The following is a 17165-nucleotide window of genomic DNA, read 5'->3' as shown; positions in this document are numbered from 1 at the left end:
CTGCTAGTGCTGCATTAAACTGACAGGTGTCAGCATTTAAAAGTGAAAAAAAATCTTAATTAGATTAAAAATAATACAATCCACTTTATTCGAGCATGCTACAGTTCTTGTGGGGTTCATTTTTTTTTCATATCCATGAATAAAACATTTCAGATCTTCAACTTGTCAACCCTTCATCCTCCACTTCTTCCTCTTGCTTTCTTCAAAGTGACCTGAATGTGGCATCAAATGCAGCCGGCATATCACGTTCTGCTCTCTCCACGGCGACCCATACATTAAGGCTATGATATCCTTGGCATCTGTGAGGTGCAGATAAAATGCGACCAACAGGGAATAAATGTTTGCCACACAGTCGCTCTGACTCCAGCTTTTATTCATAATTTATGCCAGTAAAAGCACAGAGCGCGCATGAATTGTGAATAAGCATTAATGATTGATAAAACACGCTAAGTTGTTCGGGGCATGCTGCAAATATTTATTCCTTGTTGCCCTGCCATATATGTTTCACCTGGTGCATTTACAAATTCATTACACATTTGGGGCTTCAGGTGCTGTGGGGAAAGTGCAACCAAATTGATTTGCATAAGTGGTCTAAATAAATCAGGCACTAAGCAGGCAGACGCTGCACTGGTGGGGTTTTTTAAGCATGGCAGTGCTTCAGAAACTTCTAAGTAAAAGTGTTAAAATTGTTCTAATGTCTCACACTGCAAAAAAAGCCAACTTGTATTTTTTGCCTAAAACAGTGATTTAAGTTGGTAAAACTTGGAAATATAAATTAAATTATTGACATTTAGGGCAATAATGTAAGTTAGCACAACAAAGGAAGCCAGTTGTCTGCTCAAAAACAAGTTGGTGAGTTGTTGTAACTTATATCTTTAAGTTGGGGTTCAAAACAAGGGACAATAGTTCTGCTAACTCTTATTTTTTTGTTGTGAAATGCGGGAAAGTGGTGAAATTCGGTCATTAGCGAAAGCTAGCGGCTAACTGATGCTAGCGGCGCTGCTTGTTACAGCTACAAGAGTAGCCATTAGCGTATCAATGCTAACTCAAAATTGTGGTCACAACATTAGCTGACATTTCATAGCGGCGTTGAGTTGAGCAAACTCAAAAACAAAACTTAAAATATTTAGTTTAATTGTCCAACTTAAAATTTTATCGAAGTTTGTTGCCTTGAAATTTTGAGTTCAGCCAACTTTTCTTTTTTTGCAGTGCAGAGCTTTCAATAAAACACAGCAGCGTCCCCAGTCCCCCCCCCCCTATAAGTGCTGTAAGACAACATGAGATGTCCCTGGTGGACCTGGAAGCTGAGGAGTCTGACAAAGAAAATGAACTAATAAAAGGTGGCCCCCTCAGCTGCTTCGTCCCTGTAGTTATTCTTAGTCTGACAGTCACTGCTGATGTATGATGAGAAGAGAAGGCCTGGCAACAGTAGCTTGTATTGTGTGTGCTGATATTCCAGAGGCAGGTGTAGCCACTAAAAGCTTATTAATAACCCCCCACCATCCTCACATACAATGCTCCGCTGATGTCTTCTTTCCTCGAAGCCCCTGTGTGCTTTTAGTCCCCGTCAGTCAGCGTCGCTGGACACAAATACACACAAACAAAACCATTCAACCATGACAACACATGTAATTATAATAAGATGGGAGCTTCCTTCAAACTGCACTTTAAACAATCAGTGTCTCTGCTCTGTACACAAACTCTCTTATAAGGTTTTAGATTAATATATTGCTCGCACTGATTTTTTTTAACCCATTTAGGCCTAAAACGCCTGGAAAAAAAAGGGTTTTTCTGGAAATTCAACAAAAGTGTCAACGCTTCCTACTAAATAATCGATTGTTCAGCCTCTGTAGTAGATAGAAATTGAATTTTGGTCAATTTACATCTTTTCTGGTCATTCTGTGTGTTTTTTGGTTATTTTACATCTTTTTTTGTTAATTTTGTGTCTTTTTATTTGTCATTATATGTCTTTTTTGGTAATTTTGTGTCTTTTTTGGTCAATTTGTGTCTCATTTTTTTGAATGAGTGAATGAATGAATGTCTTGAACAGTCTAAGTGTATGAAACTATCAAACATGAAGGTTTACTCACCTATCAGTGGGAATAAAAAACATTCCAGATGGAAAAGGGCCAAGAAATAATGTTTTGAGTGATTTTTTTGTGGTGCAAAATGGCAAAGCTGTTTCCTTTGGAAAAGTCTGCAAAATAAGGTTTCAATATGGCCTCCTGGAGGTGTTGCATTGCGACACTCCCACATGTATTCTGATGCATTTCATTGGCCAAGAGACCAAAAATAGCTGGAAAAAACTACAAATACTACAAAACGACGTATCCACTTTCCCGGCTTTAATGGGAGAATAACGCAACAGCGCCCCCGGTTTTAATGGTAGAAATGCGGTATTGCCGTCCTGGCTTAAATGGGTTAATTTATTTTTATATAACAGTTACTTGGTCTTTATTTTGCTGTTGCTGTTTTTTTTGTTAAACTGTTATTTATACCTCATGTATAGTGTTAAATTTTATAGTGTTCATTTTTTGTCCTTTGATGTGAACATATGTATAGTGTTCAAATGTTTTCTCTTCTCTTGCCATTTCTGTCTGACTTGTCTTTTGGGAGCTGCTGTGACAACACAATTTTTCTGCAGGGATTAATCAAGTATTTCTATTCTATTCTATTCTATTCTATTCATGGAAAAAGAAATACAGCCTGTACAAAACAGATATTTTCAAAATAAAAAAACTGGGCTTCCTTCAACTTTGCTTTTAACAGAACAAATAAAAAAGAAAACTTTTTTCAGAGGCTGGATATCATCCAAATACACACACTTTTAATGAACCGTAATGAACTCTGCCAGACAGAGCACCCGATTTAATGAGACAGAACAATGGACAAGTTCCAGGAACTAATCAAAGATCACTGTAAAAGGAGATTAAAAAGAAAGAACGGGGAGAATACAGAGAAGGATAAGTTCGAGTCAAATCAAGTACGACAACAACTAATGATGCTGGTCACTGAGAAACACCTCCAGCCAAGGTACAATTAAGCACCAATGTGTGGTACAGCAAATTATCTATACATGCTTGCAGGGTTGTGCAGACCATGAAACGTTCAGGGATCTAGTGGATATAGCAGATGTACTCATTCATCATGAATCAACACCTAAGTGCATTTAAGCAAAATTCTTTTGCTGGGATTGATCACATCACAAGTGTATAAATATTGCCATTTGCACTACTTGTGTTCAATTTCTAAGTTTGCAAATGGACATGAAACCAATTATCAGCAATGTGTTGACTGTGTCTTTATTTACTCATTTAATTTAAATTTAATTTATAAAGGGTGTTCTACCTGGGTGTTCTTTAGTGATCGTGAAGTTGATTTCATAAAACTCCGAAAATGTTTCCCCTACGGTGGCCCTGAGAGCTCACAGCGCTGCAATTTAAGAAAACACATGCAAATACACAAAACACAAGCAAATTGAGAAAACATCATCAATTTTACAACACAAGCGCAGCATTTAGAAAACGTGCTGCAAAGACCACAACACAACAGAAGTGTTTCCAGAGGACACTTCAAAGTGATGCACATGTCAATATAATGATTATTTCAATGTAATAACGTATATATATAGTGTTAGCCCGCTAGCCCATCAATCACATTGCAGTTAAACAAATCAAATAAATGAATGATACACATTTTAGTTGGTCTCTTTCAACGGCACCGAGTTGGTCTTGGTCTTGCTAGCCCGCTAATGCTAGCATGCTATCGATCGGCCGCTAATGTTAGCACGCTATGATTGGCCGATAACATTAAAATGCTATCGATCAGCTGCTAACGTTAGCACGCTAGCGCTAACTTCTGTTGTGTTGTGGTCTTTGCAGCGCATTTTCTTATTGTGTTGTGTTACATTTGGAGAATTGTTACATCCCTATCAGTAAGTACTCAACACATTAAAATTAAACCCAATGATGGCAGTCGAATTTGTGTATTTTAAACTGTATACTTTGGATTTTGAGGTATTTTCACACTTATTGTTAATTTGTCCTGGTCCAAAACAGTTGCAATCCACAAGAGGACGTTCACTCAATTGCTCTGCAACTCTCTGGCTTCCTGCTGCAGCTTCACGCTCTGCTGCATCCCAGAATGCAAAGCACACCTGACCACAGGAGCAGTTTAACTTTAGATTTGCTGTGTACACCTGGTAGTTGGGTTAGATTGAGGTCAGATAATGTTCCCACAACAAAATCCAGAGTTTGAGTCTGGGTCCGGTAGTTTTGGTCTTACACCTGTACAAAAGAATCACCAGGATTCGATAAAACGAGTCCTAGAGTCCCATTGTTGAATCACAACCTTCTTTTCCAAAACAGATTATATTATATGTTGCAGTGAAAGAGCAGTTCAAATGAATATGCGGTCAAGGAATAAAATAAATACAAGTAGAGTGAAACATGGAGTATAACAGCAGGATCAGGTGTGAAGCCTCAGGTGTTGCCTCCACCGTTATTAACCTCTTTCTTTCTTACCGAGTCCAAGGTCAGATTTTTAATAAGGAAGAACCAAATGGTCCGAGTCTCACTCTCAGACACCACTCCTACTCAACAGCTGACTTCCCATTCAGATCTTCTTCTCTTTCTCCGATTTCTCTCCACAGCCTTCTGTCTCCTCTCTCTCTCTTCCCACTTGTCATTTCCCAATTTCTAATTTTGTATTCTTTGTACTAGGGCTGGGCGATGTATCGATATATAATATATTGATATATTTGTAAAAGTGGTATGGAATTAGACCATATTGCATATATTGATATAGTTCTTTTTTTTCTTTCTTTATATATAAATGCTGCCCTTACTAGGATTTGTCATATTTAGTTCTTTTCTTATGTTCGTTATTCTTTTCTCATAAAAATATATTTACTTCAGAAAAAGATTGGCCTATTTTATTTCATAGGCTATTTTTATTGAAGATATTTTTTCATTAAAATGTGCACTTTATGGGGCTTTGATTACAAAAATCTTATCACTGTAATTATCATTACTAGTGCAGTGCCCGTAGGAAGTATGTATTCGTATAGTGGGAGATTGAGTAGATTTATAAATTATGGCCAAATGAGTGTTGTGTGTGAAAGTGGGATGTACAATGAGGTGTAATACTCCTTAATCTTTCCGTCCGTTTTATGCTTAGCTGTCAGTTAATAAAGTTTTGTTTTTACGGTTTTCAATGGATCAAACTGATGCAGAAGAAAGGGCTTTAATCTCTGTTTAGCATGCTAATCGTGAGATAGCACATTACGCAGCATGCTGCACTAAAAGTACATTAACAAGAACCCAATTAGCTGATATATTATATTGCATGTAAGTATCTCATATCAAATGATTATGGGCATTACACTAAGCAACAGAATTTGCACATTACATACAGACCACTACAACGTCTGCAACTCCATAAAACACTTTTCATAAAGTACCACACCATCCAGCACATACACATTGAACATTGATATTCGCTGGAAACTATTCGAATATTATTGGAAAATCGAACCTTGTAGCCACTTTAAAACTCCTAAAGATCGGTAGGCTAAATAGACTTCCAGATGAGATGAGTCAGGGTGGAAATCCAGAGTGAATTGTGTTACTGACCAGGTGTAGGCCTATCACACAATGGGGCGGAGCTCCACTAAAAGGGGGCGGAGCTCCCCTAAAAGGCGTCCGATCGGAAACAGTGCAATGCTGCAACACGTCCTACGAAAATAATGATATTTTGAAACATCAAAATCGAGGATGCACACCTTGTGCCATGCAGAAGCCACATACGAAATCTGAGGATGGATGGATGGATGGATGGATGGATAGATGGATAGATGGATAGATAGATAGATAGATAGATAGATAGATCAAAATATATATTTCAATAAAACTACTTGTGACATGTCATATTTGGCTTTGACTTGGACTGAATATTTGCTCTCACTTTGCAATAAAAATATCGGGATATATATCGTATATATTCAGCCTAAATATATCGGGATATGACTATTGGTCCATATTGCCCAGCCCTACTTTCTACCCTGGTGGAATGGTGCTTAGAGGGCTGGGATAAATATATATATTTCTTTCAGTGACATTTATTGAGCAGACATTCGTAGCTCCGCCGCAGCCAGTCGTTCTCCTGAGGCCGTTCCAGCTGTTCCCTTCAGCTGCTCAGGTCATTTGGTCCGGCCTCTCTTATTGTACAGGGAGCTATTGTGTCATCTCTTAGCCGCCTGTCCTCGGAGCTGTCTGTAAATCGATCTGGTGGACGGCAATGATCTGTGTGTGTGTGTGTGTGTGTGTGTGTGTGTGTGTGTGTGTGTGTGTGTGTGTGTGTGTGGTGGTTTTGTGTGTCCATTTAGGACTGGTTGTGAATGTGTGTGTGTGGGGGGAGTTGTCATTGGTCTATATTTACCAACTTAAGAATGAGAGAGCATTGTGTTGTCCACATTCTTGGCACCGGAGGATACTTTGTGTTCAGGGTCACCCTCAGCACTTCATCAGGAGAAGCCCAGACAGGAGAAGCAGACAGATAGACTGAGAGGTGAGACAGAGAGACTGAGATCTTCAAGGAGAGGGAGAGAGAGAGAGAGAGAGAGAGAGGCAGACAGTGGGATATATCCGTCCTACAGATCTTTGACACCCAGAGGACTTCACCTGTTTCTTTAAAGAAAGCGTGAGTGGGATTTCCTTTTTACTAGGCCTACATAGCACACATATTTTGTTTTTTACAGCCTGTCATCAGTGAAGACAGGTTACTGACGCGTAACCCTAAATCAAACCACAACACTAAGTCAGGGTGAAATGCACACACTGTCTCCTCAGTACATCTGCATTATGCTCCTCGTAATTACCCTTTCTTTGTATTGTCAGAGACTTCTTTTCTCTCGTTGTCTTTGTGTGTTTCTCCGACTTCTTAATGGTCTCGTCGTCTTTTGATGGCCTCAGTGGATGTAGCTTTTAATTACTCTCGGGGGATGGCATAAAGCGAGCTCCTGTCGTGTTCATACAACACTTTCTCCTTCAACGGGTAGAATGGTAAACCATTTGTCCCCTTGTTCCTCTGTTGATAGAGGTTTTTTTTATTATTATTATTATCAGAGACCTGGAAACCAAGCTCTCAATTCACTCCAGAGACTGAAAACTGCACTGTGTGTAGAATAGAGCACTGCTTTGCTTTTGCTTTTTGCTCTCTCCAGGGGCCCGGGATCCAGGCCTACCCGTGGAGACTGATCAATTTTAATGTGCCAGAGGTCGACCTTCCATTAACAGTGTTCAAACAAACCTCTCTCCTTGCTCTACAGTGAACCGCAAAAAGAGCAACAGGGGAATCAGCTGGCTCACTAGCCTGTTAGCTTATTAGCTCGCTCGCCGCTTCCCCCCCCATAATGTAATTGAGGGAGATGAGAAAAACTAACACATTATACTTGTTTGTGGCTCTAACACAGGTGGTTGCTATTGGGAGAGGCTGAATGAAGCTATCATTCAGGCGCGACCTGATTCTGTTTGTTGGGCGCGTTCTGCATTCACATCCCCAGAGCAGCCGTGTGATTAATGATGGGCAGGGTGAGGGCAGCAGCATGGTGGACCTCAACTGATGAATTATTAGTGGCTCGGCAGCCCGCAAAGGGGTGATTCATGCAGCATGGGACTAAAACACACCTTTTTTTCTCCACACCTACCTAAAACCACACTGGAAACAATGAAAAGAAAAACATGAACTGTATTTGATTTGAAGTCATTGTTGTTTTGCAAGTCACAAGTAAGTTTCAAGTCTTTGCCCTCAAGTCTCGAGTCAAGTCCCAAGTCAACATGGTCTCACAGAAATCCATGAAATAGCCACGGATTTCGCTTCACTCAAAATCCGTGGAATAGCCACGGAATCGCTCAAATTTCCGTGAAACTGACACGGATTTCACTACAATGTAAGTTAATGACAGTCATATCCCGTGGCTATTCCAACATACAAAGTGATTATGTACATTCACTGAGTGAATATTTAGAAAATAAAACATATATTTCTCGCTAGAAATGTAATCAAAATCCATTTTTATGCAGAAACTAAGTCAAAATATTAATTTTTTACTAAAAATGAGAGAACTGTCCGCCATGTTTTTTGTTCTGACCGCTGGGACCTTGAAAGTCACGTGACTTGGAACAAACCAATAGCCATGGGATATGACTGTCATTTACTTGCATTGTAGCGAAATCCGTGTCAGTTTCACGGAAATTTGAGCGATTCCGTGGCTATTCCACGGATTTTGAGTTAATTTCTGTGAGACCAGGTTGCCCAAGTCCTACAGTTTGAGTTTTGAGTCCCTTCGAGTCCTTTTGACAACAGAGTAATAATATTTACACGGATCATGTATGCTTTTAAAATCTGTATTTATTTATCAAAACGTTCTTCAAACTCATTCGGAAAAAAAGCAAGTGCATAACAAGAACTTAATGCACTGTAACTAGTTCCACAGCAGTTTCTGTCCTGTCTTGTCTCATCTCATATGTGTGTTTTTTTTCTCACTAATTTATCAATGCTGCTAGCAAAGTTACTTAGCCGAGAAGCTAGCGTTAGCGTTCATTCAAAACTTATCGTTGTCTGTGCAACTTCAAATGTCGGAAGAAGTTGTTGTGTCTATGTCTGTAATCTTCAATTCATTTTTTGTTGACCACTGCGTAGTTTTTATACCTGAATGAAACGATCTTTGGTATAATTTTTGCCAACTGGTGACGTTTTTTGACAGTTCTTCTTCATTGGTTGTCCTTCAATTTGATTGGATGTTGTGCCGACAGCACACGTCAGACACACACACACACAAAAAGAGAGATAGAGCGCTCCTTAGTAACAGACTTTTTAATCTTTGGGTTTTTGGGAAAGTAACAAGTCTTTTCAAGTCAAAAGGCTCAAGTCCAAGTCAAGCACAAGTTATAAAGTCCAAGTCAAGTTGCAAGACTCTTTACATTTTGTCAAAAGTCATCAAATTCATGACTCGAGTCCAAATCATGTGACTCGAGTCCACACCTCTGCAAATTAGCTAAAGCAAAAATGTGAAAACAAAATAACTTCTGTGCTTAAAATATGTCTGCTGACATTAAAGTCATAATCTAAACTCCACACAGTGACTTTTTATTTCCTTTAAAATAAAAAATCACTGTGTGGAGTTTGCATGTTCTCCCCGTGTCAGTTCTCCGGTTTCCTCCCACAGTCCAAAAACATGCAGCTTAGGTTTAATTGGTGACTCTAAATTGCCCGTAGGAGTGAATGAGAGCGTGATTATCTGTCTCTATGTGTCAGCCCTGTGATAGTCAGCTGGGATCAGCTCCAGCCCCCCGCCACCCGAGTGCTGACAAGTGTTTAAGGATAATGAACGAATGAATGAATAAAAACTCACTCTATCTATCTCCAAATGAGGAAACACAGCAGTGATGGAGCCTGTGGCCGACTGATGAAAGCCCAGGCATTTGCAGTACTACAAACTGGTTGTCTGTTGCGATATCCCCTAGGAGAAGTTCAGAGTGGCGCACTGTTAGTGGCAGATTCTCCATCACTCAGCAGTGGTTGGTGCCAGAGAAGATAAGGATGTGATGGGATGGGGTTTTTGTTACTGTGGTGAAAAATCTACGTGTCCCTGCAGAGTCTGACCAATCCAACACTGAATATCTGTGATTATTTATCAATTCTTCCCAGAGGAAAACAGTCATTCCTGTTGTAAGCTGTTCACTAGCAGTGCTGTGATGCCTTTGGTTCATTCTGTTGACTAATAAGACACTTTGTTCAAGCCTTGTTGACCAATCAGAGGCTGCTTTCCTGACTGGGAATAAAAAACTAAGGATGCATGATATCAGAGGTTTTTTTTTTTGCAGATATCTAATATGCCAATATTTTGTAACTGATTTGGCTGATTACAGCTACCCATATTTATTTTCCCGTCTGTTACCTGTTGTTTTCTCCTTTTCTTTTCTTCACAAACTTGTTAAAAAGGTTGGGATGACGGCTCTTGAGATGGATAATTAATGCTGGGCTTACACCAAACGATTTTCACAGTCCCAAACTAAAAACTGAAAGTCTTTAGTAAATCTAGGAGTCTTACTTGAGTCACAGCGCGCTCCCGTCATCCCGATCGTTAAGTGTAAGGTAGTAATCGGCGCTGTTTCTTATCAGTCTTTTCCTAATCTTGGGTTTGCGATCATATCAAACGTGTTTGATATTATGTCCCATTACGCCCCATTTTGTGACGTAACACAATCAACAACCAATAGATGAGCAGGTCCAGACCGGCAGTAAAACCACTTCGACAGGAAAAAGTAACATCACAATAATGTCAGAAAACTCAATCCTAAATACAAATATAGAGATGTAATATATTTATGGCCACAAGCGGGATTTTGGGGGCGCTGTTTCTTAGTAAAAAGAACAGTAAGCAGACCCAGTTAAAATGTATAAATAAATGTAGGCCTATACATAAATAAGTAATAAATAATTGATGATGAATGTGTGATTAACTAAATGAAAGTTGATAGAGCTGATAAGTATAATTATTCAATTAAACAAATAATTAAATAGGACATAAATGTATATCATGAATTATTTTCTACAGTTTCCTTTCCTTTATTCTTCCTTATATCTATTTTACTGTAAAATAGTCAACTTTTCATGTCAGAAAAACAGAAACCCCTTTTCAGCTTTGTGAGGGGCATTTTGTGGCGTCTTCTCCTCTTCTTTTTGTTGTTTTTTTTTCAACACAAACCACTGCACACACAAAACTTGCATGGTAGGTAAAAAATGCTAAAGGAAATCTAGTTGTAGTCTTGTAAATAGTGATCCTGCAAGATTCACAGTCTTTGTAGAATCTCAGTCTGAGACTAGGCTGGGACTAAAAACTCTCAACAGTTGTCTTTAGATGTGAGCAGGTGTGAGCTGATAGTTTTGCAGGAGTCTTTCCAAATCTTTTCAAAGTCTTCTGGTGTATAGGTAGCATAAGTTTCTTATGTTGAAAGACTTTTTCTTGACTTGTCCTCGCATCACTAACACTGAGCAGTCAGTGATAAATAGCAGTTTTACTATCCACGGACATTCAGGCTTCTCCCTCTCTCATCATTTTTATTGGTTTATACATTGGCGGATTTTTGCATGTTGGACGACGTCTGATAGTTCATTTTAAAGCCTGTTTTGGCTGATACTGATCATGTGCCGAAACTATCCTGCACCCCTGTGAAAAACAGACTCACTATTCAACTCGCTTCTGTGTGAACTGTTTGTTCTGATCGCTGCTAGTGTTGTATAGACGATAAAAAAACTTCAAAAACATGTGCTGCCAACTGAATGACGTCACAGAATTTGGTTCTCTGAAAATTGAGATCCATAAACGCACCTGCAATACAGTCATGGAAAAAATGATTAGACCACCCTTGTTTTCTCCTTGCTTTCTTGTTCATTTTAATGCCTGGTACAACTAAAGGTACATTTGTTTGGACAAATATTACGATAACAACAAAAATAGCTGCTAAGTGTTAAATTTCAGAGATGATATCTAGACATTTTCCATGATTTTCTTGATCATGATTTTGGTTATTATCAAGAAAACCACAAAAAATGTCTAGATATCAGCTCTGAAATGTAACACTTATGAGCTATTTTTGTTGTTATCGTAATATTTGTCCAAACAAATGTACCTTTAGTTGTACCAGGCATTAAATTGAACCAGAAATTAAGGAAAACAAGGGTGGTCTAATCATAATTTTCCAGCGGATGGTGAAAAACTTAAATAAAGCTTCTTTTTCGCTGCCTTTACACACGACCTATGCCGTTTTTGAGGGGAGAACAGGTTGGGTGATGAGTGAATTAATTCTAACTGCGTCCCCAAAAATCCCAAATATTCGTGATTCCATCCCTTCAAAAGTGAATATTTTGTTTTTCCAGGGTCTTCCTTAAAGGTAAACTGAATATCTTTGAGTTTTGGACTTGCTCTCGGACAAAAAAACATATTTAGAAGACGTCACCATAGGCTCTGAGTAAAAAACGAGACTGCATTTTTTATTATTTTCTGACATTTCATACACCGACAAGTTAATGAATCGATTAATCAAGGAGATTAGAGTGGCAGTTGAAACTATTTCCTGAAACCTCTTCAGAAATAACCACATATTTAAAGTCAGTATTGGAGTATTGAGCTTCAGACACAAAACATCCTCTACCAAAGTGCATAAATGACATTTTAAATCGAAACCCACTTATGTTGGGTGTGTTTTCACGCTCCTTTAGAAATGAAAGTGAGGACGAGGACATTAAGTTTGATGCATGATTCTTTTGATCCAGGATGTAATTGCGGCAGATATTGATTCGGAAACATTATGTTATTAGTAGCAACCTGCTCTGTTTTTGGGTCCCTAGTCCCGAGACACTTCACAATATCTTTTGATAGCGCAAATCTATCAGAGAGATAAATGGCACGGTTAACATTCTGCAGTTTGCACCCTTTGGGCTCAATTATAATTCTGTGGGGACGAGGTTAGAGACCGATTCACAATCCTGCACCAGCAAGACGGGGAACAGTCATTACTCTACCACCTCAGCTGAGAAAAACACTACACTCTAAGAAAAGATTCAGGAGGTTAGTTAGTATGACTTAAAAACTTAAAAAAGAATTTGTTACATGTCCATTGTTTTATTAAGTTGATAACTTATTTCAAGAAGTTGATCAAAATTAAAAATGAAGAAAGATGTCTTAACTCAGAAATATATTGATTTTGGATAAGCATTTCTGACTTCACTTAACAAGGAAAAGTATTAAGTTAATGAAACTTAATACTGTATTACAATATGTCTGACTTTCAATCCAATCCAATCCCCTTTATTTATATAGCACAATTTTAGCAAACACAAGGTTTCCAAAGTGCTGCACAAACAATAAATACATAACACAATACAAAAAGATGTAGTAAACAATAGATCAGTAAGATGCAATAAGATAAAATAAATTAAAAATGGGATAAAAATAAAATAAAATGTAAAATGTACTGCCCGCACAAAATAAAATATGCATGAATACAATAAAAACAAGTGAAATAAGTGAAATAAGTTACTTATACTCAATAACATTGAGGTAACAATTTGCATGCTCAGTAGAAAAGAAAGTAAAATAAAGGAGTTATAGCAACTTATTATTAACACTAAAACTTTGATATAAAAATTTAGTTGGTTCAACATAATGAAGCTTGTAGAGGACAAAACAAATCATGTTGGTTGTACTAGACTAATTGAGTTAGTTCAGCTATAAAAGTCTCATGGGAAATACTCAATAATGTCTTAAATTAATGTCTGCAAATTCACCTATGGCTAAGCCACACCCCCAAACGCGATGAGCCAATCACAGTGCGCATAGCTAACTCAATACACTCGGACATTCTCTGCTTCCACATCCATTGAAATGCATTGGAGTTAGTCCGTTTTCAATCGTTTTTATGTGTTTTTTCTTGAGATTTTAAGTTTAAAATGGTCAAACGGTGTGCTTGGGGTACATGCAACTCTGACACAAGGTATAGCCCAATAATATGGGAGCAGTAACCCGGTTCCCTATGGCAGTGATTCCCAATCGCTGTTCCGCGGCACACAAGTGTGTCGTAAGAAATCAATATCTATCAATATCAAAATCAATATCTCCTCATTAATGACTGGAGACAAATCCAGCCGTCTTAACGAGCGCTAACGAGGTCGGCCGGCTCGTTAACAAGAGCCTCTTGTTAACGAGCCGGCCGACCTCCTTAGCGGCAGTTAGCTACAGTTAGCTCTGTATCAGTACAGTGTGTATGTGCTAACAGGCTAACAGTTAGCTCTGTAGCAGTACAGTGTGTATGTGCTGCTGCTGCAGGAGGTGTTCACTTAGCGATCTCTGTTTGTTTACAACAAGCAGCGGAATGAGCGGTGTCAGTGGGGTGAAAAGACGAGTGAAAACCTCTAACCTGTTAATGAAGGCCCTTTTGGTGACTTCGAGATGATATTTAATTTTTCTGTCTCCAAAAATGATTAATTGCCTCCTGTGAAATTTCTCCGACTGTCACAGCTGCCATAGCGCCCGTCACCGAATGTTGACAGTTTGTCCGAGTGAGTGGAGGGGGCGGGGCTTAGCCATAGGTGAATTGTTACAACAATTTTTTTAAGTTGAGGCAGTGTCATTTGTCATCAGTGTAGGAATGTAACTAGAAGTACCCAACGGAATATAAATCACACAATATAAATAGTTGTGTGTCTCGCCGAGGCTAAAGGGTCGTCAGGGTAACGAGGCCATTAATTAGGCAGCTTATCTGAGCCCGATATGAAACACACAGCTTTGAGTCTGACTCCCGTTGACTCTGCATCGCGCTGCCTCCTACACACACCTCTGCATCCTCACTACCGAGCCTCTCCTCCTTCTCCTCCACAGGTGCCAGCTGGGCCGTAACCATGGAAACCAGGACGGTGATGCAGCGCGAGCAGGAGGAGCAGTTGTCCCAGATGTCTCACAGCATGCAACTGTCCTCCCAGATCAAGAAGAAGACCTTCACTTCCAGGTGCAAACACGCTCTCCTGACATCAGAGGGTTTTTACTTTAGTTAAGGTAGCAAGACGAGTAAACGTCCTGCATCAAAGTAAATAAATACACTGTAAAAAAAGGGGTGTCTGAAAATAAGATTAAAAAAACTAAATCTGAGGGAAATGATCTTGCTGCATGGACAGATAATTTAACTTGACAAGATTTCTTAAATTAAGATTATTAAATCTAGAAATAAGCATGTTGAACGCTTAAAATTAGAAATTAACTCTTAAAAGAAGATAAATTATGTAACACTTCTAAATCTAAAGTTTTTTTATCTTGGAAAGAAACAAATAATTGTCAGTGCACTCTGCTCGGGCCAGTTCATCGCTGCGTGCAGCTTTCATTTATCTTGTTCTAAGAGTTAATTTCTTATTTTAAGCATGTTAAATCTAGAAATAAGAGAGTTTAAGTTAAATTTAAGAGCTGATATCTAGACATTTTCCATGGTTTTCTTGATAATAACCAAAATCATTATCAAGAAAACCATGAAAAAATGTCTAAATATCAGCTCTTAAATTAAACTCTTATGAGCTATTTTTATTGTTATCATTATAATTGTCCAAACAAATGTACCTTTAGTTGTACCAGGCATTGAAATAAACAAGATATTGTAGGTCTAATATTTTTTTCAATGACTACAGCAGAAAATAGTCCCCAAAAAATACTTTAGTCCAGTTTCAGAGACTTTTATAAAACTGTTTAAGGGGGAAAAAACCAAGCGTTTTCATAAAATAAAACTCTCTGTTCAAGACATGTTTTTAAGATTCACATTTTAATAATTAGGCTTGGGGTTGAGTGTTACAGACAGACTGCACACTGTAAAAATGTTTGTAGAAATTACAGTAAAACACTGTCAAATTGCATCAGAAATAGGTCGTAAAATTAAACATTGTACATCACCGTAGTAGATACTTTTAATTACTGTAAATCAACGAATAGCATAAAACTTTAAATTATCCTGTCATAAACTGTAGAAAACACACAGTTTTGCTGTAAAAATATAACATGTTCATGTAAAATTAATGGAGAAATACCATGATGACACAATTATCCTAAAAGTAAGTTTTTGCTGATATTTACATTTACATAAACTCACTGTATTTTTTGAAGTTCTGGCAACCACAGCTGCTGGTATTTTACCATAAATAAAAACAGATTTTTATTTATTTTTTTATTTTTTTACAGTGTATGACTTTCATAAAGAAATAAATAAGCAAAACTCTGGTCTTCACCTACAGTTTGGAGGATTTATTTTAGATGGAGTTGGCCAGGTGCAATAGTGACGCAATAAAAGGTTTACTGTTGGGACGGGAGAAGACATTGGCTCATTTATTTTAATAACCGATATTATGTTTGGGAAACCGAACTATTGGCCCAGTGAACACAAACACGCTCCCCTCATCTTACTGCTGCTGAAAGGAAAGTTAGAAACCACTGGTTTTTCTATTCTAAAAGCGTATCTTTCATGCAAATCTGAATCTGAAAAGAAACTAGTAACTGTAGCTGTCAAATAAATGTATTTGAAATGCTAGAAGTGAAGTATGAAGAAGCACAAATTGGAAATACTAGTGCAAAGGACAAAAAACACTTTCAATCACTGCCTGACTCACAGAAATATACATATTTTTTAAAACACTGATTTCTTCTGAATATGCATGCTATTTCTAAAGACTAAGTCTGTTGATATTTATTGTTGTCTAAGGGGGTTATTGTTGCAAATAACCAACAAAAATGGTCACTTTGTGTCAATTTCACAAACTCCATCCTATTACAAATACTCATTTGAGCACTAAATATACAGTCATGGAAAAACATTTTACACCACCCTTTTTCTTCAATATCTTGTAAATTGTAATGACTGGTACAACTAAATGTACATTTGTTTGGACAAATATAATGATAACAAGAAAAATATCTCATAAGAGTTTAATTTAAGAGCTGATATCTAGACATTTAACATGGTTTTCTTGATCATAACCAAAATCATTATCAAGAAAACCATGGAAAATGTCTAGATATCAGCTCTTAAATTAAACTTTTATGAGCTATGTTTGCGGTTATCATTATATTTGTCCAAACAAATGTATCTTTAGTTGCACCAGGCATTAAAATAAACTCCAAATAAATACACTCTCCTCTCATCTTTCTGCTTCTGTATCTCCTGCCTGAAAGGAAGGCGAATAATCAGTATTATTTGGTAAAAAAAATACATAATGTTGATCTTGAGAAGTCATCAAGTCTCATATTCAGCCGTTAACCCTGATTGTAATTAAAACAAGAGGAAAATTCTGCCAATTAGTTCAGATAATTCAGATTTATTCCATTATCTTGGTTTCAGGCAATTTTTAAGAAATTAGTTTCTTGAAATAAGACAAAATAAGGAGAAATCATTGGGAAAAAAAGGCACTTAAGGCGATAAAATTCATGGAAAGCTTATTAATTTTTGGAACCAAGTTAAATTATCTCACCCTCATAGGCAGATTTATTCATTTGTTTAAAAAAATATGATTTGGGATTAACAGATTAAATTACTTGTTAAGAACAAACTTGTTTCGCAATAAACCTACAAGTG

At 37.7% G+C, this 17165-nt stretch overlaps 1 protein-coding gene across 1 annotated transcript in view; it reads left to right on the top strand.

The window, feature by feature from the left end:
- Window positions 1–2884: 2884 nt before the first annotated feature.
- myom3 (myomesin 3) overlaps window positions 2885–17165 on the top strand; it is a 117756-nt gene continuing 103475 nt past the window's right edge. The window contains 2 exon segments of the mRNA XM_059339093.1: window positions 2885–3033; window positions 14441–14567. Coding sequence (XP_059195076.1) covers window positions 2885–3033; window positions 14441–14567 — 276 coding nt within the window.

The sequence above is a fragment of the Centropristis striata genome, chromosome 8 (genome assembly GCF_030273125.1).
Source record: "Centropristis striata isolate RG_2023a ecotype Rhode Island chromosome 8, C.striata_1.0, whole genome shotgun sequence".
Classification (NCBI taxonomy): Eukaryota; Metazoa; Chordata; class Actinopteri; order Perciformes; family Serranidae; genus Centropristis; species Centropristis striata.
The sequence above is the reverse complement of the archived record's forward strand: the minus strand, read 5'-3'. Positions and strand labels throughout refer to the sequence as shown.